General features: G+C 48.9%; 1 protein-coding gene across 1 annotated transcript in view; it reads left to right on the plus strand.

The window, feature by feature from the left end:
- LOC137535246 (alpha-2-macroglobulin-like) overlaps window positions 1-26224 on the plus strand; it is a 151568-nt gene that overhangs the window by 78515 nt on the left and 46829 nt on the right. The window contains exon 18 of the mRNA XM_068257060.1: window positions 12994-13171. Within this exon, the coding sequence (XP_068113161.1) occupies window positions 12994-13171 (178 nt within the window). The remainder of the gene's footprint in view (window positions 1-12993; window positions 13172-26224) is intronic.

Consider the following 26224-nt stretch of genomic DNA (forward strand, 5'->3'; position numbering starts at 1 on the left):
GTTGTTTACTGACACTCTGTGTACACCGCTCAGCCTGACTATATAGCATTGTGTGTACTGCCACTGTGCACCTCGCTCAGCCACGCTATATATAGCATTGTGTTTACTGCCACTCTGTGTACACCGCTCAGCCAGACTATATACCGTTGTTTACTGACACTCTGTGTACACCGCTTAGCCAGACTATATAGCATTGTGTGTACTGCCACTCTGTGTACACGGCTCAGCCAGACTATATAGCATTGTGTGTACTGCCACTCTGTGTACACGGCTCAGCCAGACTATATAGCATTGTGTTTACTTCCACTCTGTGTCTGCTGGGCCTGGGAACAGTAGTACACCGCTCACCCGCCACTGTATAGCATTGTGCTCTGTGTCGCTGCTGGGAATAGTGGTACACCGCTCACCCGCCACTGTATAGCATTGTGCTCTGTGTCGCTGCTGGGAATAGTGGTACTGTATAGCATTTCTGTACTGCCACTGTACTGCTGCCAGTCAGCGTGTACTGTAAGGATAAGTGAAATGAGGAAGAAATCCGGTGAAAGAGGAAGGGGCAAGGGAAGAGGTGTTTCCCCTGACGGTTCACGTACAGGCCACAGTGGAGCACCCAAGAAAACCCACTCAATACCGCCCATGTTGTCCAGGACAACAACCCTCACAAATCCAAAAGAACAGGACCAGATAATTACTTGGATGGCCTCTCAAGCGTCCAGCAGTGGGTTAAGCAGCACCAGCACATCACGCACGAGGTCCGAGTCCTCAGCCAGTTACAAGGAGCCAGTGGGCACAAAGCTGACACAACCGGCAGCGACACCACGCACACAACTGCCAGATAACCAGTCCGATGAATTACCTCAGGACACAATGGGGTATTCGCAGGAGCTATTCCCAGCCCAACAAACTTCCACCTTTCAAAGGTCAATGGAGGAACAGCCAGAAATGTTGTGCCCGGATTCACAACCATTAACTGTGGAAAATGCACCGCGCACTGAAATACAAGGCGAGTCCGAGGAGGACTCGGAAACCCAAATCCCAGAGCAAGTTGGGCAGGAGGGGTTGCAATTGCAGGAGGTCGGCCGACAAGATCTGGAAGACGACGTTGGAGTGAGCTGCGCAGAGGTTGTTCTGGGGAGCTCTACTCCACGGCGGCGGCCCCCCACAATGACATATGACGAGTTTCAGGAGATGGAAGAGGAGGGTATGGACAATGTGGACATAGACCCAGATTTTGTTTGTGACCGAGAACATCGCCGTCGTAGCAGCAGCACAGATGAGTCTGTTGAAGAACCCACTGCTGCACGAGTTCGCCTTGTGCCACAAGGTAGGCGGCGCGCAATTTCAGGCACCGCAAGCATGGAAGTTCAAGTGAGAGGCAAAAGAGGCGCAAACAGAAATCGCCAGCAAGGCAGGTGCTCCAAAGTCTGGGCTTTCTTTGAAGACTGCACTGAGGATGTTACCATGGCGATTTGCAAGGTGTGCAAGACCCGCCTGAGCAGGGGGAAAAGTATTAACAACCTCTCCACCACCAGCATGAGCCGCCACATGCTATCCAAACATCCCACTCTGTGGGCAAACTCGGCAGGACAGGGTACCAGCAACACTGCCTCCCTTGGGTTCACCAGACTCACCACCAGACCCGCCTCAGCAGCAGCAGTAGCCCAGCCATTGCGTGGTTCACAACATTCACAAACATCAGACGACGCTGACACTGTCACTTTCCGGAGTAGTGCTCTTGAGGTCTCCCAGTGTTCATCAAACACAACAACCAACAGCCCTTCCGTGTGCAGCGCTACGGTTCAGTTGTCTGTGTCGGAGATGTTTGAGCGCAAGAGGAAATTGCCAGCAAATGACCCCCGGGCCGTGGCAGTAACAGCCAGCATAGCCAAGCTTCTGGCCTGCGAAATGCTGCCATATCGAGTGGTGGAGACAAACAGCTTCAAGGGCATGATGTCAGTGGCCATCCCACGTTACGTGGTTCCCAGCCGCTACCACTTTGCACGCTCTGCAGTGCCTGAGTTGCATGAGCACGTGGTCAGCAAAATAACCCGAAGCTTGAAGAATGCCGTTGCCTGCAAGGTTCACCTCACCACTGACACCTGGACGAGTGCGTTCGGCCAGGGTCGATACATCTCCCTTACCGCGCACTGGGTGAACCTTGTGGAGCCTGGCAGCGATTCCTCACCTGCTACGGCGCGGGTGTTGCCCACGCCGCAAACAGCTGCACCGCCGTCCCTCCCACTGGATAACAACAGCAGCACCTACCTCTCTGACTCCTTCTCCTCCAACGCATCTCAAAGCTGTACCTCATCCGGAAACGCTAACCCAGCAGCAGTAGGATCGTGGAAGCAGTGCAGCACAGCTGTTGGCATGCGTCAGCAAGCGTTGCTGAAGCTGATCTGCCTTGGGGATAAGCAGCACACAGGGGAGAAAATTTGGAAGGGAATAAAGGAACAGACGAATTTGTGGCTGGCACCGCTGGACCTGAAACCGGGCATGGTTGTGTGTGATAATGGGAGTAATCTCATTCGCGCTTTAAGGTTGGCTAAGCTGACACACATCCCTTGCCTGGCGCACGTGATGAACCTAGTAGTTCAGCGGTTCCTGAGGACATACCCAGGCGTGGCCGATCTTCTGTTGAAGGTGCGTCGAGTGGCCAAACATTGTAGAACTTCCAGTACTGCTTCGGGGGCACTCGCCAAGATGCAGGAGCGCTTCAATCTCCCCCACCATCGCTTGCTGTGTGATGTCCCTACGCGCTGGAATTCTACGCTGCACATGCTAGCCCGCTTTTGCGAGCAGAAGAGTGCAGTGGTCCAGTACATGACGGCGCAGTACCGAGGTGCATCCGGCCAGCTGCCAAGCTTCTGTGGATCCGATTGGGCCAACATGTTGGACCTCTGCCAAGTCCTCCAAAATTTTGAGCAATCCACGTTGCTTGTGAGCAGTGACAACTCTTCAGTCAGCATTACCATACCACTGCTGTGTTTACTGAAGAGGTCAATGTTGAAAATCAAGGAAACAGCTGTCATGATGCAACTGGGGGAATCTGAAGGAGAAAACGATCAGCGTGATGGTACCAACATCAGGCCATCCGCCTCAGGAAACGCTGGCCCCAGCAGCTATGACGAAGAAGAGGAGGAGGAACAGCTGGAGTTGGAGCAGGAATTTCATGCCACCACTGACGAGGGCCAGAGCGGTGCACGTTGGACTTCCACAATTCAGCGCGAATGGTCAGCAGAAGCAGACCAGGAGGAAGGTGACGACTATGATGCATCACAACAACTATCACAACGCTCACAAGAGGATGATGAGGATTCTGGTAGGACTCTGGCACACATGGCTCAATTCATGCTAGACTGTATTGAACGCGACCCACGCATTGTGCGCATTCTGGACAACACCAATTACTGGGTTTATACCCTTCTGGATCCACGGTACAAACACAATGTTCCAAAACTGCTTGAAGAAAGAGTCAGACAGGTCAAAATGGAAGAATACCAGCAGGCCCTTGTGGAGACTTTAGAGAGGAGATTGACATCCTCCCCCTCCTCTAGCCAGTTGTACGCCGACAGACTGACTTCCGCAAACCCAGGACGACCAGGAGGGCAGCAAACAACGCAAGCCGCAGCTAGTGCCCAAAAGGGAATGGTATCGGCAGTGTCCTTGGAGTGGGAAAATTTTCTGACACCCATGCAGCAGCAGCCCACTGAACAGCAAGCATGCAGATCCACCTCCAACACCGATCGCCTGGAGAAGATGGTCAAGGACTACATGTCAGATGACGTAGCTGTGTCGAACAATCCATCTGCACCCTTCAACTATTGGGTATCGAAGCTAGACACCTGGCACGAACTGGCAATGTACGCAATAGAGGTGCTGGCTTGCCCGGCAGCCAGCGTTATGTCGGAACGCTGTTTCAGTGCTGCCGGAGGCATCGTCACAGATCGGCGTATCCGCCTCTCCACAGAAAATGCAGACCGTCTGACTCAAATTAAAATGAATCAATCCTGGATTGGAAATGACTACGCAACACTCCAGGACCCCAACCAAGTAACATGACCAATGAACATCTTGGATGGTGTAGCGTTTCCGGTCCCTGTTTATTGAACCTCTCATCTGTATTACATTTATGACTGCATGGCGGCAAAAAGCATTGCTGCTATATCCGCACGCTTTTTGTCCTCATGCAAGGCCTGGGTTGTTGTGTCTCAAAAAGCATGGCCTTCTCCTCCTGCGCCTCCTCCTGTTCCATCACGTCTGCTGCTGCTGGGTTAGCGTTGCCGCGTGTTCCCTGTTTATTGAACCACTTATCTTTATTACATTTATGACTGCATGGCGGTACAAAGCATGCTATCCGCACGCTTTTTGTCCTCATGCAAGGCCTGGGTTGTTGTGTCTCAAAAAGCGTGGCCTTCTCCTCCTGCGCCTCCTCCTGTTCCATCACGTCTGCTGCTGCTGGGTTAGCGTTGCCGCGTGGTCCCTGTTTATTGAACCACTTATCTTTATTACATTTATGACTGCATGCCGGTACAAAGCATGCTATCCGCACGCTTTTTGTCCTCATGCAAGGCCTGGGTTGTTGTGTCTCAAAAAGCATGGCCTTCTCCTCCTGCGCCTGCTCCTGTTCCATCACGTGTGCTGCTGCTGCTGCTGGGTTAGCGTTGCCGGTCCCTGTTTATGGAACCTCTTATCTTTATTACATTTATGACTGCATGGCGGTACAAAGCATGCTATCCGCATTCTTCTTGTCCTCATGCAAGGCCTGTGTTGTTGTGTCTCACAAAGCGTGGCCTTCTCCTCCTGCGCCTCCTCCTGTTCCATCACGTCTGCTGCTGCTGGGTAAGCGTTGCCGCGTGGTCCCTGTTTATTGAACCACTTATCTTTATTACATTTATGACTGCATGCCGGTACAAAGCATGCTATCCGCATGCTTCTTGTCCTCATGCAAGGCCTGGGTTGTTGTGTCTCAAAGCGTGGCCTTCTCCTCCTGCGCCTCCTCCTGTTCCATCACGTGTGCTGCTGCTGCTGCTGGGTTAGCGTTACCGGTCCCTTTTCATGGAACCTCTTCTCTGTATTACATTTATGACTGCATGGCGAAAAAAAGCATGTTACCTGTGCAAAGAAACATGACATTTTCCACATTTAAAAGACAGTTTTTCCTTTGAAACTTTACAATCAATTTTCTCAAAAACTATAAGCTCTTTTTGCTAATTTTTTTTTCCTCTTGTAGCCACTCCCAATGTGCACATACCCTGTAAATTTGGGGTATGTAGCATGTAAGGAGGCTTTACAAAGCACAAAAGTTCGGGTCCCCATTGACTTCCATTATGTTCGGAGTTCGGCTCGAACACCCGAACATCGCGGCCATGTTCGGCCTGTTTGGCCCGAACCCGAACATCTAGATGTTCACCCAACACTAGCTACAACCAGCTGCACCGCTCAACCTCAGGCCCCAACCACCGCAGGGAGAAAAACATCAGCAGCAGCTCATTCAGGGCGTAAGGGAATATTTTTATCCCCCATCTGGCAGTTTTTTGATCTGCCGTCAGTGGACAGCCAGTTTGTGACTTGTAACGTGTGCCAGGTGAAGCTGAGCAGAGGTTGTAACTCCTCCAACTACGGCACCTCCAGCTTCATCAACCATCTGGCAAAAAAACATTATCATGAGCATGAGGAGTTCAAGAGGCTGAAGGAACCTGGCACTAGCAGTGGTCAGACAAAAATCACCACCAGAACCCCCTTTGCCACTCCTGCCAACACTGAGGCCTGTTCAAGCAGCCAGTCCTCAGTGGTCTCCTCTGCTCCCTCCACCTCTTCCCATGCAAGCCAAAAACAACACCAGACCCTGCTGAATGAGTCCTTTGTAGTCAGGGCTCAGCCTCCTGGCAGCCGTCGCATCCGCCAGCTGAACGGCCTGCTTGCATGGGCCATGTCTTCCCAGCTCATCCCGTACTTCTTTGTGCAGGAGGGGAGCGACATGTGTGCGCTCCTGCAGTGCACAGCGCCGGTTTGGCCTTTCCAACCGGTACTATTTTGCACGCATGGCCATCCCAGCACTGCACCGCTTTGCGATGGCCAATGTGAAACGTGGCCTAGACCATGCGGTGCGTGAGCGGGTCATTGTGACCATAGACTCATGGAGCAGTCAGTTTGGGACAGGCCGTGATCTGTCGTTCACGGTGCACTGGGTCAGTTTGGTGGATAGGGTGAGGAGGGGACAGCAGCATCGGGCACAGCAGCACTCCAGTAGGTGGTGCCACCCCGCAGCAGGGTCAGGGGAAGTGCAGCAGGTTCCTCTGATCCGGTTCCACCCTCCTTCAAACCCGCCACCAAACACCCCCGCCTCAGCAGCAGTGTGAAGGCCCGCCAATGCCAAGCGCTGCTGGAGATGGTCAGCCTGGGGAAGCACAAACTGACGGCAGACCACGTCCTGGCCAAACTCCGAGAGCAGGAGAGGAGTTGGCTGACTCCCAGAGGCCTGAAAGTCGGAGAGGTGGTATCCGACAATGGGGCCAACCTGGTTGCCGCCATCCACCGGGGAAACCTCACCCACATCCCCTGTCTGGCCCACGTCCTGAACCTGGTGGTGCATAATTTCCTGTGCACCTATCAGGAGATGGACACTCTTCTGGGAGCGACAAGGCAAACTGTGGGTCATTTTCGCCGCTCGGGTGGTGCCACAGCGTCCCTGGAAGCCGTGCAGATGGAGCTGGACCTCCCATGGCACCATCTCATCATAGACGTTCCAACACAATGGAATTCCACCCTGGCCATGTTGGAACGTCTGGTTGAACAGAGGCAGGCTGTCAACCAGTACCTGGCCAAAGCCATTGCGGAGGCCACCTTGTCTGGGACCGGCACCACCCACCTCCCGGACATCATCTTCAGTGCTGAGTGGGGAAAAATGCAGCAGGTGTGCTTGGTGCTGGCACCCTTCCTGGAGGCCACCAACATGGTCAGCCAGGACTGTGCGTCGCTGTGTAAGTGGGTGACCATGGTGTGCATGCTGGACAAGGCCCTCTATGCTCTGCTGGAAGTGGGAGAGACAGCCTTGATCCAGCAGGAGCAGCAGCCACCTGCACAGTCCACCTCTGTGCGGCAGGAGGAGGAGGTTGAAGAGGAGGAGTTGGAGGAGTTGGAGGTCCCTGACCTTGAAGATGAGGGGGCACAGCCGAGTGCAGCTGCAGTGGTGCGGGGGTGGAGAGAGCAGGAGGCTCAGGAGTCAGATGAGGAGGAGGACAGCACTGTTGGCTCTGGGTGTGCCGATGATGTGTCAGCAGAGATGGCAACCCTCTTCCCCATGGCAGCGCACATGCTGCAGTGCCTGCGCAGTGACCCAAGGGTGAAGCAGATGTATGCTCAGGAGGACATCTGAATCACCCTGATGCTAGACCCACAGCTGAAGGGGAAGCTGCATCAGTTTCTTCCTGCAGCAGGAGACCCTGTGCGCTGAATGAGGGACTTGCAGCTGTCCCTGGTTCGGCGCTTGGAGGAAGCCTTCCCCCAGACTCCCACCCCCTCTGCTGTCAAGGTCCAGCCAGCACAGCAGCAGGTGCCTGTGTCCAGCAGCAGCAGGCGCCCAACTAACCTGCTGTCGCTCACAAAGGCGCTCGACGCCACGTCAGTATAGCTGCCTACAGAGAAGGTGCCTGCAGTAGCATCTGGTTTTCGACGCCAGAACCAGCGCCTGACCTAGATGGTGGCAGACTACATGGGGTCCTACAGCGGGCTTGACACCGACACCCCTGTGGACCCCTTGGATTACTGGGTCAAGCACCTTGATATTTGGAGCGAGCTGGCGCAGTACCCCCTGGAAGTCCTTGCTTGCCCCTCTTCCAGCGTGCTGTCCGAAAGGTGCTTCAGTGCAGCCGGTGGCGTTATCACCGAGAAGCGCTATCATCTATCCACCCAGTCTGTGGACAGACTGACGTTTCTCAAAATAAACCAGGCTTGGGTGGTTGGGGAATTCCTGGCCCCTGTTGTTGGCAAGAGGGGGACGAGAAGTGGATGGAAATCACTATGCCTGCCTTACCACCCTTTACCACCACAACCTCCTGGCTCCGTCTTGACTAATAAGCCTGGTTCAAACAATTTTTACAGCCATGGTACTAACACTAGGGGCCATGGTGAACTATTTAAACACAATTGCTGTGTAATTTTTTGGGAGGTGTCTGGGCTGATAACTGTGCTGTCCGAGTTGTGGGCAGGACCCAACTGCGGCAGTATGACCGATTCCTGGAACCTCTCCTTATTAATGTTTTAAATATGCCGTGGTACTAACACTAGGTGCCATGGTGAACTATCTAAACACAATTGCTGTGTAATTTTTTTGGAGGTGTCTGGGCTGATAACTGCTGTCCGAGTTGTGGGGAGGCCCCAGCTGCAGCAGTACGAACGCTTCCTGGAACCTCTCCTTTTTAATGTTTTAACTGTGCCGTGGTACCAACACTATGTGCCATGGTGGAATATCTATGCTGCCTGCCACACATTACACTCCTTCTCCTCCTCCTGTCTCCTACTGCCTGTGCTGCTCCCACCGCCAGAGTGCATCTACCTACTCCTCCTGCTGCTCCTGTCTGTGGTACCCACCACCACCAGGGTCCACACAGAACTATATCTTCTGCTACCACTACCAGCTATTACGCCACTACAATAGCTGCATCTACCTACTCCTCCTGCTGCTTCTGTCTGTGATACCCACCACCACCAGGGTCCACACAGAACTACGGTATATCTTCTGCTGCCAGTCTGCCACTGCCACCAGCTACTATGCCACTACAATTGCTGCATCTACCTACTCCTCCTGCTGCTCCTGTTTGTGGTACCCACCACCACCACCAAGGTCCACACAGAACTATATCTTCTGCTGCCAATACCAGCCACTACAATAGCTGTACAGTACTGGAAGAAAAAGACAAAGACAAACGGGAGCCCAAATAGTGCAGTATGTCACAAGTATTGAGTATCAAAAGTACTTCTGAAAAAAGGGTTCTCACAAAGGTGGGTTGCGGTAGGGGAAACCGACCACTTTAGGCACGTGGAGTGTATTACACCTGACTCCACTCAGGTCTGCCAGCGGCCCTGGACTCGGTCGCTCTCTTAGCAAAAAACTTTGCGCACCCAAAACAGGTGTGCAAGGCCCCCCTCCTGAATAGGTGGGGGGAGTGGGGTACAGCAAACAAAAAGAGGCACCCAATATATATAAAACACTTTAAAATCAAAATAAAGAAGGTTGAGGTGGCTTACCTCATAGACGACAAACTCACTTAATTAAGGAAGTTTAATGGATAATTAAGCACAGGCAACGCGTTTCGTTGGACTATGCCCACTTCCTCAGCCCAATCAAAAGTCTCTTGAGGTGCCCCGACACAATGTGGGCTGCACGACCGCTGTCTGGAACCTAGTCCTGATGTTAATTTACATCCATTTTTTGGTGGGGAGATTTTAAGTCCCCACATAATCATTTAGTGTTTCCCTTTAAGAAAATATGATCACATGTTTGCCTCATTTACCCTAAAAAACGTTTTGGAAGCAATTTAAAGGCCACTTCTGGTTTTCTATCCGGATATCCGAATCCGGGTGGATATCCCGGATACTGGGTTCGGATATCCGATTCTATTCGGATACCAAAAAGTTTGAATTCGGATATCCGATCCGGATATCTGGGTATCCGGATTCAAATCAATTCGGATTGTAAAAAGGGGTTTCCGAGCACCCCTGCCCATTAGTCTTGGGGTGAAATACGAAAAAAGAGAGGGAACTGCCAAGTCTGGTGCAGAAAGCACGCCAGAACTGTGAGACAAATTGGACTCCCCCGTCTGACACAATATTTTGGGGATTCCATGCAGATGGAAAACATGCTTAAAGGGGAACTGAAGAGAGCGGTATATAGAGGCTGCCATGTTTATTTTCTTTTAAGCAATACCAGTTGCATGGCAGCCCTGCTGATCCTCTGCCTCTAATACTATTAGCCATAGCCCCTGAACAAGCATGCAGCAGATCAGGTGTTTCAGACTTTAAAGTCAGATCTGACAAGATTAGCTGCATGCTTGTTTCTGGTGTTATTCAGATACTACTGCAGAGAAATAGACCAGCAGGGCTGCCAGGCAACTAGTATTGATTAAAAGGAAATAAATATGGCAGCCTCCGTATACCTCTTACTTCAGTTCCCCTTTAATGGACAAGTCTGCTAAAACTTTAGTAGAAGATAATCTACGCAAAGGAACAAAATGTGCTATTTTACTGAATCTGTCCACTATCACCCAAATTACAGTGTTACCTACCGAGGGGGGCAGATCAACAATAAAATACATAGACAGATGAGTCCATGGCTTTTGAGGGATGGGTAATGGTAAAAGATTACCCCTCGGGGCAGATTGGGACACTTTACATTGGGCACAGATTGCGCAGGCGGTGACAAAGGCCCTGCAGTCCTTCCTTAAGCACGGCCACCAAACATGATGCGACAGTAAATCATAGGTCTTGGTTTCACCCGGATGACCTGATAATTTTGAGTCATGAAATTGTTCAAGAACCGACAACTGGAGGTGAAGAGGTACAAACAGAACGTCAGGAGTCTTTTCCAGGGGACAGTCCTCCTGAAATGGCATTAAAGTTTCAGCAAGGTCTGGAGAAACAGAGATATTGATAACTAGGGATGCTCAAATCCGAATCTGAGAGAAACCCGGATAGTTGCTATCCGGATATCTTCCAGTAAACCTGAGCGGGGTGGGTGGGGGGTCAATTTTACCTGTCTGACGTCTTCTTCGTCCGTCCCTGGTGCCTCCCATGATGGGTTCCACGCGGCGGTCACGTGACTACAAACACTTCCTCCTTCCGGGTTGAAGTGTTTGTAGTCACGTGATGCGCGTGGACCGCATCGTGGGAGGCGCCAGAGACGGACGAAGAAGACGTCAGACAGGTATGCTTGAACCCCGCCCACCCCGCACAGGTTTACTGTGATAAATCTGGATAGCATCTATCCAGGTTTCTCCTGGATTCAGATTTGAGCATCCCTATTGGTAACTGCAACCACACAATGTTTCAGTAGAATGGACTCTGGAGGCACCGGTTGAAACGTTTCCGGTTCGAAACATCGGGACAGAGCATCAGCTTTCACATTTTTGGCACCTGGCTTGTACATAATGACAAAATTAAAACGGGAAAAGAACAATGCCCATCGAGCCTGTCTAGGATTGAGTCTCTTAACGCCTTCCTTCAATATACTCTAAATTCTTATGATCAGTATAAACAGTAACGGGGTGCTCAGCACCCTCCAACCAGTGTCTCCATTCTTCAAACGCCATTTTGACTGCCAACAGTTCCCTATTACCAATATCATAATTTCATTCAGCTGAGGAAAACTTTTTAGAAAAGAAGGCACATGGATGTAAACGTTCTGGTTGTCCAAAGTACTGAGAGAGAACCGCCCCCACGCCAATCTCAGAGGCATCTACCTCAACAAAAAAAAAGTAATTGAGAATTGGGATGTACCAAAATTGGCGCTGAACAAAAGGCTTCTTTGAGTGCCAAAAAAGCTTCACAAGCCTTTGAAAACCAATTGGACGGAACTGCCTCTTTCTTAGTCAAATCTGTCAGAGGGGCTACCAAAGTGGAAAAACCTTTGATAAACTTATGATAAAAATTGGCGAAGCTCAGAAACCTTTGAAGTGATTTTAGACCTCTGAGCTGAGGCCAATCCAAGACCGCAGTCAGTTTTTTATGGTCCATGGAGAGACCTGTGTCTGAGATTATGTATTCCAAGAATGGAACCTGGGTGACTTCAAAAATGCACTTTTCGAATTTGGCATTCAAAGGATTCTCTCTCAGTTTCTGCAAAACTGCTCTAACGTGTGTTCGATATTCAGAGTGAGAAACTGAGTATATCAGGATATCGTCAAGATACACCACGACAAATTTACCTAGATAATTCCTGAAAATGTCAATTACCAAATCCTGGAAGACGGCTGGGGCATTACAAAGATCAAAGGGCATGACCAAGTACTCGTAATGCCCATCTTGAGTATTAAAAGCCATCTTCCACTCATCTCCCTGGCGAATTCTGACCAAATTGAAAGCCCCTCTCAAGTCTAGTTTGGTGAAAACCTGGTCCCCGGAAACCTTAGCAAACAGATCGTCAATGAGTGGTAATAGGTCATTGATAACATAAAAAGTGATCGATTCACTAACCGGCGCTAACGTAGTTAGCACGCCTAAAGGCTTTGGGCGTGCAAACTAGGGCGCTAAGTAGCTACTGATCGCACTCAGCGCGGTGCGCCAAAAACATTGCGTGGTGCGCCGTTAACATTGCATCATTCGCGTGCTAATTCGCCTTTGCGCGGAAAAATGTCACATTGTTCACGTACTAATTTGCCTTTGCGCGTGAAGCGGCGCATAGTTCATGCAAACTATGCGACATTTCGGGCACAAAGGCGAATTAGCGTGTGCGACGTTAACCGCGCTGCGCACGATCATTAGCAGCTTTGTGCGCGCAAACATTTGCGCACAGTTTAGCGCACGCACAGGGAAAACCTGCTTAGTGATGCAGCGCTAACACTTAGTGCCGGTTAGTGAATCAAGCCCCAAATCTGTACATACAAACAAAGTAATATGACAAAAATGATAACACTGCAAGCTTCTAAAATGATAACATAGTTCAAAAACTTTAATGTTCTAATGTTGTTAATGATATTTATCGGGCGCCCTACTTTCTGCTTTTTTCGGCATATTAACAATAATTGCATTAGAGTCTATGGCGGTGCCGGTTTAATCCACTAGCCGCCGGTGCTCTTTTTTCCTGCTACCCAATTAGTGGTCTACATTTGCCAGGATCATTTCTATTTCCTGGCACAGTGGGGGTTTACTTGTTACACAAAAAAAAAATTCCATTGGCCTGGAGTACCTACAGCTACTCCAAAAAATAAAATATAAAGTCTTGAAAAATTGTACTTGCCTGCTGAAAATATGCTTATAAAATATGCTTATTCATTGCAGCTATGACGCCAACATTCAGCAGAACAGTTTCGAGTGAGAGTGACATTGATTTCATTGAACATCTCCCTGTGAAAAAGGAAGAGAAAGAACCTCTCCCTGAGAAAAAGGAAGAGAAAGAACCAGAGAAAGTTAGAACTTATTTTCCCGAGACCTGGATGTGGGAACTTCTAACAGTAGGGTAAGTTCAACATAAACACCAAACCTGATCATTATATAACATTGTATGGACACAGCCAGTCCCTGGTCATTGTTAGAGGAAGACTTAAAGAGACTCTGTAAGTAAAAAAAAAAAAAACTCTGCAGGATACTTACCTCTGGAGGGGAAAGCCTCTGGGTCGTAATGAGGCTTCCCCGACCCCTGAAGCTTCTCAAAATCCAGTGATGGCTCCCCCGAAACCATCCCCGAAACCTTCCCCAACAAGCTTTACAAAAGGTAATTCTTTTTTTTACCTCTCCACAATCCTGCGGAGGCGCACCAGCGGCTCTTCATTCAATCTAGGTGGAAATAGCCGAGCCTGATCGTATCCGCTCTACTGAGCAGGCACAAAGGACTCGCGTCTGCGCAGTAGAGTGGAACCTATTGGGTTCAGCAATTTCCGCCTTACCCAAAAGAAGAGCCTAGTGCGTCTGTGCAGGATTGCAGTAGGTAAATGTTTACCTCGCTGCAGTTCGGGGGATCCGGGCAGGCTAATGGAGGGACGGATTAGGACGGGGGAAGCCTCATTAGGATCTAGAGGCTTCCCCCTCTCGAGGTAAGTATCTCCCAGAGGGTTTTTTTTTATAAAGATTCTCTTTAAAGCGGACCTGAACTCAAAACTTCCTTGCTGTTCTTAAAGATATGCAGCAGAACACTGAAAACCTTTAAAGAAAAACATTTATTTGTCACATCTGATACAGAGCCTGCAGTAAATCTGCAGTGTGTCTACTTCCTGCCTTCATGGAATCAGACATGGCAGAATTCTAGCGGTTTATTTATGCAGGAAAAGCTGTCATATGTGTATGTTTTAAGTTTTAGGCTGCTTCCACACAGGGACGTTACAGGCGCACGTTAGTGCAGCCTGTAACGCTCCCCAACTCATAGCAATAGCAATACAAAGTCAATGGGGCTGTTCACACTGCCCACATTGCGTTACATGTAACGTTGCACGTTCTTCAGAACGTGCAGCATACTATAGCGTTCCAGCGGCTTAAGCCGCGTTAGACTATTTGCACATGCTCAGTGTTGGGGCGGAGAGGAGGCGGGGAGAGGCCGCTACGTAGCCGCGCACATGGCTACTCAATATGCACTGCCCTGGTGGCCGCTGATTGGCTGGCGGTACCACGTGATGCGGAGTGTTTCACTCCACATCATGTGGCCCCGCCGGCCAATCAGCTCCACTCTCACTGCCCTAATGCAGAAAGAGCTGCTTAACGCGGCTCACTCAACGTCCTCTACCAACACTGGCAGGTGTTGCGTTAGGGGACGTTATGCGACCATAACGTCCACTATAACGCAACGTTCCGGTGTGTAACTAGCCTTAATGTTCTATGCAAAATTTCATTGTAAACTGTAAAGTTGGGGTACTTTTTTAAAATATTACTCTGAGACATCTCAGCATATTCCAGACAGTGAAACTCATAATTATATTATTTTAGTTACAAGAAGCTAAAACATTTTTTGTTTATATTACACAAGCATCTTTCAAATGTCAAGGTTATAGATAAGCGTACTGTGTGGAAGACTGGGAACAAGTTAAAACTCACATTACTGCAGCAATCTTATATATACATTTGCTCAGTTATTACACATAAATATTATTAATCTAAATATTAATAGTCAATACATTCCTTCTAAAGAAAGAAATAGTTATTGTTAAATCATATAATTAAATATAATAGAATTTATTACTATTTAAATGCTGGATTCTGCAGTGAAAGTGTCAAAACACATTAGCTGTGTTTTTTGACTATGAGTGTCCTTTGGAATGTCAACAACTTTACAAGGTTTTTTCTATTGTCCCGTATTTAGGACATTATGCCACCTGGCGGTTTCATAGACTTATAAAATTAATATTATTAATACAGCTTGATATTTACATGATGAAATGCTGACATCTGCCAGGTGAAATTATTATATTTATTTCTTCATCAGAAAGACAAATATATAGAACACGATTATATATTATTAAGTTTTAATATGCAATTATATCTTATATGATTAATTGTTTTAAGCATAATTATATAATACGTTTTATATTTTAATAAGTATATTAGAAGCCCTGTATGTTTCAATAAGCCTTAAATTGCTGAAGACTCTTTACAGTGCTACAGTGTCAACCTGACCAATCTTATTTCTGGGAAAGAACAGACACATTCCAAACTAATTAGCAGAAGGACACATTATCAGAAATGCATCATAAATGACATTGTTTACTGTTTGGAAGTTCAATGTCTGGGGCAAAAATGTCAACCAGCAGACAAGATGGCTGGTGACGTCCATTTTTAATTAACTGCGTGTAAGGAATAGCGGAGATGCCGCCGCTGAGTCAAGCGGCATGGCGGCTATCTCCGCATGTCAACCGGCAGCCTCTGCCGCGCGGGTATGTGCTCAAGGTCCTTCCATTGCTCACAGGTTAAGGGCTACGCGCGCGCGAGCAGAGCAACAGGACCTTTATGCAGCTAAGAGGAGAGTCAGCTGATCATGCGGTCAGCTGACTCCAGCTAGCATCCGGATTGGCTGAGTGGCTGGGGCGGTGCTAGGGAGCATACTGACTATATATAGAGCAGGTCTGTCAGTAGCTCCACGTCTGCTGTTGCGAATGCTATAGTGTGTTCGCGCTCAGACCCTAGTCAGATCCCAAAATGTGCTAGAACCGGCTGGAGCCGGGGATCCACACTTAGTCAGATTCTGATTGATAGCTTTAAAGTACTATTACATTGTTTATCTGTTAGGACCTTTTGCTTGCTCTGACTATTCTTCCGTTTGTCGATTCTGTACCTCAGCCTATCTGATTCACGTTGCCAACCCTGCTTGTCTTTGACGTTGAATCAGGCTTCCGTCTCTGTACTGCATCTGTCCGCTCGTTGCCAAACTCTGTCTGTCTGTGGGCCCTGACACTGGTGCGGGATACTAGTGGCTTACCCCTACCTCTCAGGTGTAGGATACTGATACTTAGTTGTTATACCTGCTTGCAGGTACTCTTAGGCTGCAGTACGGTCTGTATCACTTGCTCTTAGGCAGCAGTACTGCACGTGTCACTTAGTTCGCAGCACCAACTGTATTAACTACACCTAGGCTGCAAAACAGTCGGTACCATCAGGGGGATCCTTGGTCAAGCATCATTAGGATCACTTCTCCTTATACTGTGCACCAAACACTATCTGGTTGCAGTACAGTCTGTATCACTTGCTCCACAGGTGGTCAGCTGTACAGCGTTACTGTGTTCCTTCTCTTTGTTGTAGTATTCATATGTCTATTGGCTGTAGCACGGACTGTCTCATCCACTCATAAGGTGAGCACCGGCTACAGTACAGTCTGAGTCGCCCGCTCCTCTGGTGAACTCTCTCATCCGTCTTACTGTTATAAGAAACACTATCACCCTTCATTAGGTGTCCAGAGGTTAGTCATACTTGTATTATTGGTGATTCTGCAGATCATCCATAATCAGGTATACATCAGTATTGTTGATGATTCTGCAGATCATCAATAATCAGATTCTCTCTGTGTGCTGACACCAATCGTTACAGAACAGCAGACCAAACAATATGGATGCACTACGCAGGCAGGTTGATGTCCTGATCACCGCGGTGAACAATCTCACTGGGGTGATTAATACCCAACAGACTCAGATCACTCAACTGTCTGGGACATTTAGGACACTTCAAACAGCTGTCGATACTGTGCGATCCCCTCTAGTCACAGATTTACGTATGGCTGTGCCCGAGAAGTTCTCAGGGCATAGATCAGACTTTCAGAACTTCAGGAATCGGGTGATGTCCTATTTTGAGTTGAGGCCTAATCTATCTGGATCAGAAAACCAGAGGATAACTTTTATTAAGACTCTGTTGTCAGGAGACTCTCAAACATGGGCATATGGTCTTCCTGCAGAGCACAAAGCATTATCCTCGGTTCATGAATTCTTTGAGGCTATGGCCATTATATATGACGATCTGGACGTGGCGACCACTGCTGAGCGGAAGCTAAAGACTCTCAAACAGGGTCGTAATCCGGTGGAGGTTTATGCTGCGGAATTTAGGAAGTTGGCTGTGTCAGCTAGATGGGGGACGTATGCTTTACTAGACTGTTTCCTGTCAGGATTGTCCGATGCAGTCTCTGATTTAATGTTGGGACATCCCGAACCCAAATCTATTGATGAGGCAATAGCTTTAGCAGTGCGAGTAGATCCTCGCCTGTGTTATCAGAAACAAACTCGTGGAAAACTTACTTTAAGATCTGTCTCCTACACCTCCTATCCACCCCCGTCATCTCCAGACGAGCCGATGCAAATAGGACATTCTAGACTGACGCAAGTGGAAAAGAATCGCAGAAGGTCAAAAGGGCTGTGTCTATACTGTGCAGAGCAGGGTCACGTGGTCCAGAACTGTCCTAAGAAGTCGGGAAACGATGCCGCCTAGGTGTAGTCAGAGGTAATACCCTAGGCGAGCAGTCAATACCTCTAAACAATAATCGTTTACTCCTTCCCTGCTCTATCACTTGGGAAGGACAGACCGTGTCTACAGAGGCCTTTGTAGACTCAGGCTCTGCAGCCAATTTTATAGATTTTGATTTTGTTAAAAAGTTGGGGATTCCATTACTCCCTTTAGACCGACAGATTGTGGTCACAGCAGTAGATGAGTCTCCTCTACAGTGTAGACAACCCCTTTCCCAGACTCCCTTGCTGACATGTAATATAGGGGTACTACATAAAGAGGTATTACAGTTCTTTGTTCTGCACATGGCTACTTCAACCATCATACTGGGTATGCCCTGGTTGCAACTCCACTCTCCTCAGATCGACTGGGCATCAGGTCAGCTACAAAGCTGGTCTACCCATTGTCGTCATCATTGTTTAGAGACAGTTACGGTTTGTGCCACCCAGATTCAGGTTAAAGGGTTACCAGTGCAGTATGTAGAGTTTGCAGATGTGTTCTGTCCTAAATCTGCGGATAAACTTCCGCCTCACCGGAGTTATGATTGTTCCATAGAGTTAAGAGCTGGTTGTATGCCCCCAAGAGGCCATCTTTATAATCTGTCTGGGCCTGAGAAACTGGCAATGCAAGAATACATTAAAGAAAACTTGGCTAAAGGCTTTATCCGTCCTTCCCGGCCACCCGCCGGGGCTGGGTTCTTTTTTGTACAGAAGAAGGACGGAGGGCTTAGGCCCTGTATTGACTACAGAGGTCGAAATAAGATCACAGTGAAAAATCGGTATCCGTTGCCCTTGATAGACGATTTGTTCACACAGGTGACCAATGCCAGTATTTTCTCCAAATTAGACCTGCGAGGGGCATACAACCTGATACGCATTAGGGACGGTGATGAATGGAAGACGGCGTTTAACACGCCCGACGGGCATTACGAATATCTGGTTATGCCCTTCGGGTTGTGTAATGCCCCGGCCATCTTCCAGGAGCTAATTAATGAGGTTTTCCGGGAGGTCTTGGGAAAATTTGCTCTTGTATATCTTGATGATATACTTATTTTCTCAGCTAACCTGACAGAGCATCGTAAGCATGTTAAATTTGTTCTTCAGAAACTAAGACAGAATTCACTCTATGCGAAATTGGAGAAGTGCCTCTTTGAGGTCACAGAAGTCCCCTTCTTGGGATATATCATTTCCACGTCTGGACTTTTGATGGATCCCGAGAAGGTCTCTGCTGTTTTAGAGTGGCCTCAACCTGTGGGTTTGAAGGCACTCCAAAGATTCCTTGGGTTTGCCAATTACTACAGAAAGTTCATAAAGGGCTTCTCCTCTGTAGTGTCACCTCTCACCAGTCTTACTAAAAAAGGGGCTGACACATATCACTGGTCGGAAGAGGCCCAATCAGCCTTTGCTACTTTGAAAAAACTGTTTTGTTCCGCTCCCATCCTGAGACACGTGGATGTCACCTTCCCCTTTATTGTGGAGGTCGATGCGTCTGAAATAGGGGTTGGGGCTGTGCTGTCTCAGCGCTCTGGTCTTCAAGGCAAACTGCACCCGTGTGCCTTCTTTTCATGGAGGTTCTCCCCTGCCGAGAGAAACTATGATATTGGTAATCGGGAGCTTTTGGCTATCAAATTAGCCTTTGAAGAATGGCGCCATTGGCTGGAAGGGGCAGAACATACAATTACAGTTTATACAGACCATAAGAACTTGAAGTACATTAAGGGGGCCAAGAGGCTTAGCCCTCGGCAGGCTCATTGGTCTTTATTCTTCTCAAGATTCAGATTCATTATAACGTATACACCGGGTAGCAAGAATGTTAAGGCAGACACTCTATCTAGGTGTTTTGAGCCTGAGACAGTCCAGTCCTCGACCCCTGAGACCATTCTACCTCAGAAGGTGGTATTGGCAGCTACCGAGACCTGGGAGGACTGGGCAGCTACGTTGGCTCCTTATCAACAGGATATTCCAGAAGGGAAACCTGTGGGAGTTATGTTTGTGCCACTTCCCTTCTGCCTGCAACTCTTACAATTATTCCATACCCATAAGAATGCTGGGCATCCAGGGGCTACCCGAACTCAGGATCTTTTAACTAGATGTGTATGGTGGCCTTCACTGGCATCTGATTGTAAGGAGTTTGTGAGGGAATGTTCAGTTTGTGCCAGAAGCAAACCCTCCCGCCAGGCTCCAGTGGGCACATTACAACCCCTACCAGTGCCAAATGAGCCTTGGACACATTTGTCAATGGACTTTGTTGGAGAACTCCCTAGGTCTGAGGGCAAAATGGGCATTTGGGTGGTAGTGGATAGATTCAGTAAGATGGCTCATTTCGTTCCCCTTAAAGGACTCCCCTCGGCTCAGGAGTTAGCTGATCTCTTCATTCAATCACATCTTTCGGCTGCATGGCATTCCGGAAAATGTGGTGTCAGACAGGGGAGTCCAGTTTTTTCAAAATTTTGGAGAGCCTTTTGCCATCAGTTGGGTATGAATCTTTCTTTTTCATCAGGCTACCACCAACAGACCAATGGCCAGACCGAAAGAATTAATTAGTCCCTTGAACAATTCCTCAGGTGTTATGTGACAGAGGCACAATCAGATTGGGTAAAGTTTCTGCCATTCGCAGAGTTCGCACATAATAACCTGAGAAGTTCATCTTCAGGATTTTCCCCTTTCCAGGTAGTGTCGAGAAAATCTCTCAAGTTTTCTCCTTTACCAGTGGCATCTTTCCCTTTCCCGGCTCTAGAAGATTGGCAAAGGACGCTAAAGGAGATTTGGGGTTCAGTTAAGAGAAATTTGGGGAGAGCATTCCAGTCTCAGAAAAAACAGGCGGACAAGAGGCGGTCTGTTGAGTGGAAGTTTTCTCCAGGGGACATGGTGTGGATTTCTACTCGGCATTTAGCCTTGAAACAACCATCACCCAAGTTAGGACCCATATTTATAGGCCCATATCCTGTCTCAAAAAAGATTAATGATGTCACTTATGCAATTGATCTCCCAGCCAGCATGAGAGGCGTGAGATCGTTCCATGTGTCGCTATTAAAGCCTGCTGTGCATGTGGATTCCTCTCCCCCCCCACCCTGTGATGATTGATGATCAACCGGAGTATGAGAGCGAGAAGATTCTGGACTCTCGATTAGTGCAGAATTCGGTACAGTACCTGGTTCATTGGAAGGGATATGGGCTGGAGGAGAGAACTTGGGTGCCGAGTGGTCGCATGCATGCTGATGAATTAACCTCCTGAGCGGTATGGACGAGCTCAGCTCGTCCATCACCGCCGGAGGCTGCCGCTCAGGCCCTGCTGGGCCGATTTTTATCAAATAAAGTGCAGCACACGCAGCCGGCACTTTGCCAGCCGCGTGTGCTGCCTGATCGCCGCCGCTCTGCGGCGATTCGCCGCGAGCAGCGGCGAAAGAGGGCCCCCCTAGCCGCCTGAGCCCTGCGCAGCCGGAACAAAAAGTTCCGGCCAGCGCTAAGGGCTGGATCGGAGGCGGCTGACGTCAGGACGTCGGCTGACGTCCATGACGTCACTCCGCTCGTCGCCATGGCGACGATCTAAGCAAAACAAGGAAGGCCGCTCATTGCGGCCTTCCTTGTTTATTATGGGCGCCGGAGGCGATCGGAAGAACGCCTCCGGAGCGCCCTCTAGTGGGCTTTCATGCAGCCAACTTTCAGTTGGCTGCATGAAATAGTTTTTTTTTAATTAAAAAAAAACCCTCCCGCAGCCTCCCTGGCGATCTCAATAGAATGCCGAGGAGGTTAAGGAAAGAATTCCATGAGTTGCACCCGGAAAAACCGGGTAAGAAGTGTCCGGAATCCACTCCTCAGGGGCGGGGGGTACTGTAAGGAATAGCGGAGATGCCGCCGTTGAGTCAAGCGGCATGGCGGCTATCTCCGCGTGTCAACCAGCGGCCTCTGCCGCGCGGGTATGTGCTCAAGGTCCTTCCATTGCTCACAGGTTAAGGGCTACGCGCGCGCGAGCAGAGTGACAGGACCTTTATGCAGCTAAGAGGGGAGTCAGCTGATCATGCGGTCAGCTGACTCCAGCTAGCATCCGGATTGGCCGAGTGACTGGGGCGGCGCTGTGGAGCATGTTGAGTATATATAGAGCAGGTCTGTCAGTAGTTCCGCGTCTGCTGTTGCGATTGCTATAGTGTGTTAGCGCTCAGACCCTAGTCAGATCCCAAAGTGTGCTAGAACCGGCTGGAGCCGGGGATCCACACTTAGTCAGATTCTGATTGATAGCTTTAAAGTACTATTACATTGTTTATCTGTTAGGACCTTTTGCTTGCTCTGACTATTCTTCCGTTTGTCGATTCTGTACCTCAGCCTATCTGATTCACGTTGCCAACCCTGCTTGTCTTTGACGTTGAATCAGCCTTCCGTTCTGTACTGCATCTGTCCGCTCGTTGCCAAACTCTGTCTGTCTGACCTTGCTACCGCATCAGTGGGCCCTGACACTGGTGAGGGAAACTAGTGGCTTACACCTACCTCTCAGGTGTATGATACTGATACTTAGTTGTTATACCTGCTTGCAGGTACTCTTAGGCTGCAGTACGGTCTGTATCACTTGCTCTTAGGCAGCAGTACTGCATGTGTCACTTAGTTCGCAGCACCAACTGTATTAACTACACCTAGGCTGCAAAACAGTCGGTACCATCAGGGGGATCCTTGGTCAAGCATCATTAGGATCACTTCTCCTTATACTATGCACCAAACACTATCTGGTTGCAGTACAGTCTGTATCACTTGCTCCACAGGTGGTCAGCTGTACAGCGTTACTGTGTTCCTTCTCTTTGTTGTAGTATTCATATGTCTATTGGCTGTAGCACGGACTGTCTCATCCACTCATAAGGTGAGCACCGGCTACAGTACAGTCTGAGTCGCCCGCTCCTCTGGTGAACTCTCTCATCCGTCTTACTGTTATAAGAAACACTATCACCCTTCATTAGGTGTCCAGAGGTTAGTCATACTTGTATTATTGGTGATTCTGCAGATCATCCATAATCAGGTATACATCAGTATTGTTGATGATTCTGCAGATCATCAATAATCAGATTCTCTCTGTGTGCTGACACCAATCGTTACAGAACAGCAGACCAAACAATATGGATGCACTACGCAGGCAGGTTGATGTCCTGATCACCGCGGTGAACAATCTCACTGGGGTGATTAATACCCAACAGACTCAGATCACTCAACTGTCTGGGACATTTAGGACACTTCAAACAGCTGTCGATACTGTGCGATCCCCTCTAGTCACAGATTTACGTATGGCTGTGCCCGAGAAGTTCTCAGGGCATAGATCAGACTTTCAGAACTTCAGGAATCGGGTGATGTCCTATTTTGAGTTGAGGCCTAATCTATCTGGATCAGAAAACCAGAGGATAACTTTTATTAAGACTCTGTTGTCAGGAGACTCTCAAACATGGGCATATGGTCTTCCTGCAGAGCACAAAGCATTATCCTCGGTTCATGAATTCTTTGAGGCTATGGCCGTTATATATGACGATCTGGACGTGGCAACCACTGCTGAGCGGAAGCTAAAGACTCTCAAACAGGGTCGTAATCCGGTGGAGGTTTATGCTGCGGAATTTAGGAAGTTGGCTGTGTCAGCTAGATGGGGGACGTATGCTTTACTAGACTGTTTCCTGTCAGGATTGTCCGATGCAGTCTCTGATTTAATGTTGGGACATCCCGAACCCAAATCTATTGATGAGGCAATAGCTTTAGCAGTGCGAGTAGATCGTCGCCTGTGTTATCAGAAACAAACTCGTGGAAAACTTACTTTAAGATCTGTCTCCTACACAGAGGCGTAGCTAGGGCTTCCAGCGCCCGGGGACAAAGACTATTAATGCGCCCTGTATGGAGGTCAAAAAAGGGGCTTGGGCATGGTAATGGGTGGGGCCAAATATACATGACCTTAGCAGTGGTGTAAAAGGTCTGGCAGGGAAGTTTGAGCTCTGCCATAGTGTTTCCTCCCAAAATACATGTAATCTGACAGCATTTCACCAAAAATACATGTAATTTGGCAGAGGTTCCTCCAAAATACAGATATTTGGCAATGGTTCCCCCAAAATAGACACAATCTGGCAGCAGTGGTTCCCCCAACATACATATAATCTGTCAGCTGTTCCCCAAAATACACTTAATCTGGCAGCAGCGGTTCCCCAAAATAGGTGCCCCCAGTATAGGTAACCAGGTCTATAGGTGTCCCCAGTGGTAGTAACCAGGTAAATAAATAAAAAAAATACCCACAGGTCACAGCTGGGCGCCCCTAGGGACCCAGCGCCCGGGGGCACGTGTCCTACCCCGCCCACCCCTAGCTACGCCCCTGCTCCTACACCTCCTATCCACCCCCGTCATCTCCAGACGAGCCGATGCAAATAGGACATTCTAGACTGACGCAAGTGGAAAAGAATCGCAGAAGGTCAAAAGGGCTGTGTCTATACTGTGCAGAGCAGGGTCACGTGGTCCAGAACTGTCCTAAGAAGTCGGGAAACGATGCCGCCTAGGTGTAGTCAGAGGTAATACCCTAGGCGAGCAGTCAATACCTCTAAACAATAATCGTTTACTCCTTCCCTGCTCCATCACTTGGGAAGGACAGACCGTGTCTACAGAGGCCTTTGTAGACTCAGGCTCTGCAGCCAATTTTATAGATTTTGATTTTGTTAAAAAGTTGGGGATTCCATTACTCCCTTTAGACCGACAGATTGTGGTCACAGCAGTAGATGAGTCTCCGCTACAGTGTAGACAACCCCTTTCCCAGACTCCCTTGCTGACATGTAATATAGGGGTACTACATAAAGAGGTATTACAGTTCTTTGTTCTGCACATGGCTACTTCAACCATCATACTGGGTATGCCCTGGTTGCAACTCCACTCTCCTCAGATCGACTGGGCATCAGGTCAGCTACAAAGCTGGTCTACCCATTGTCGTCATCATTGTTTAGAGACAGTTACGGTTTGTGCCACCCAGATTCAGGTTAAAGGGTTACCAGTGCAGTATGTAGAGTTTGCAGATGTGTTCTGTCCTAAATCTGCGGATAAACTTCCGCCTCACCGGAGTTATGATTGTTCCATAGAGTTAAGAGCTGGTTGTATGCCCCCAAGAGGCCATCTTTATAATCTGTCTGGGCCTGAGAAACTGGCAATGCAAGAATACATTAAAGAAAACTTGGCTAAAGGCTTTATCCGTCCTTCCCGGCCACCCGCCGGGGCTGGGTTCTTTTTTGTACAGAAGAAGGACGGAGGGCTTAGGCCCTGTATTGACTACAGAGGTCGAAATAAGATCACAGTGAAAAATCGGTATCCGTTGCCCTTGATAGACGATTTGTTCACACAGGTGACCAATGCCAGTATTTTCTCCAAATTAGACCTGCGAGGGGCATACAACCTGATACGCATTAGGGACGGTGATGAATGGAAGACGGCGTTTAACACGCCCGACGGGCATTACGAATATCTGGTTATGCCCTTCGGGTTGTGTAATGCCCCGGCCATCTTCCAGGAGCTAATTAATGAGGTTTTCCGGGAGGTCTTGGGAAAATTTGCTCTTGTATATCTTGATGATATACTTTTTTTCTCAGCTAACCTGACAGAGCATCGTAAGCATGTTAAATTTGTTCTTCAGAAACTAAGACAGAATTCACTCTATGCGAAATTGGAGAAGTGCCTCTTTGAGGTCACAGAAGTCCCCTTCTTGGGATATATCATTTCCACGTCTGGACTTTTGATGGATCCCGAGAAGGTCTCTGCTGTTTTAGAGTGGCCTCAACCTGTGGGTTTGAAGGCACTCCAAAGATTCCTTGGGTTTGCCAATTACTACAGAAAGTTCATAAAGGGCTTCTCCTCTGTAGTGTCACCTCTCACCAGTCTTACTAAAAAAGGGGCTGACACATATCACTGGTCGGAAGAGGCCCAATCAGCCTTTGCTACTTTGAAAAAACTGTTCCCATCCTGAGACACGTGGATGTCACCTTCCCCTTTATTGTGGAGGTCGATGCGTCTGAAATAGGGGTTGGGGCTGTGCTGTCTCAGCGCTCTGGTCTTCAAGGCAAACTGCACCCGTGTGCCTTCTTTTCATGGAGGTTCTCCCCTGCCGAGAGAAACTATGATATTGGTAATCGGGAGCTTTTGGCTATCAAATTAGCCTTTGAAGAATGGCGCCATTGGCTGGAAGGGGCAGAACATACAATTACAGTTTATACAGACCATAAGAACTTGGAGTACATTGAGAGGGCCAAGCAGGGCCGCGCCTGGGCGGGTGCTGCGGGTGCATTGCACCCAGGCGCCTCTCTCTGACAGGCGCCGGCGGGGGTCGGAGTAGGACAAGTGCCCCCGGGCGCTAGGTCCCCACTGAGCTGCAGTGCAGTGGCGTCTCTAGGGGCGTGTGCAGAGGGCGGAGCGCTCTGGGTGTCACCATGGCTAGGGGGATACGCCGAGGCAGAAGTGCAGTGATGTCAGGGCAATATATGTAGAGAGGAGTCTGCAGATGCGGAAAGGGGGCCCGACTTCATTCCTCCCATGTCCCCCTCCTGTCCTGTGTCTCTCCTATTTCCAGAGCGCAGTGTGCGGCTTAAATGATACAATATCCATCACCTACCCCTGGA

Source organism: Hyperolius riggenbachi, chromosome 10 (genome assembly GCF_040937935.1).
Source record: "Hyperolius riggenbachi isolate aHypRig1 chromosome 10, aHypRig1.pri, whole genome shotgun sequence".
Classification (NCBI taxonomy): Eukaryota; Metazoa; Chordata; class Amphibia; order Anura; family Hyperoliidae; genus Hyperolius; species Hyperolius riggenbachi.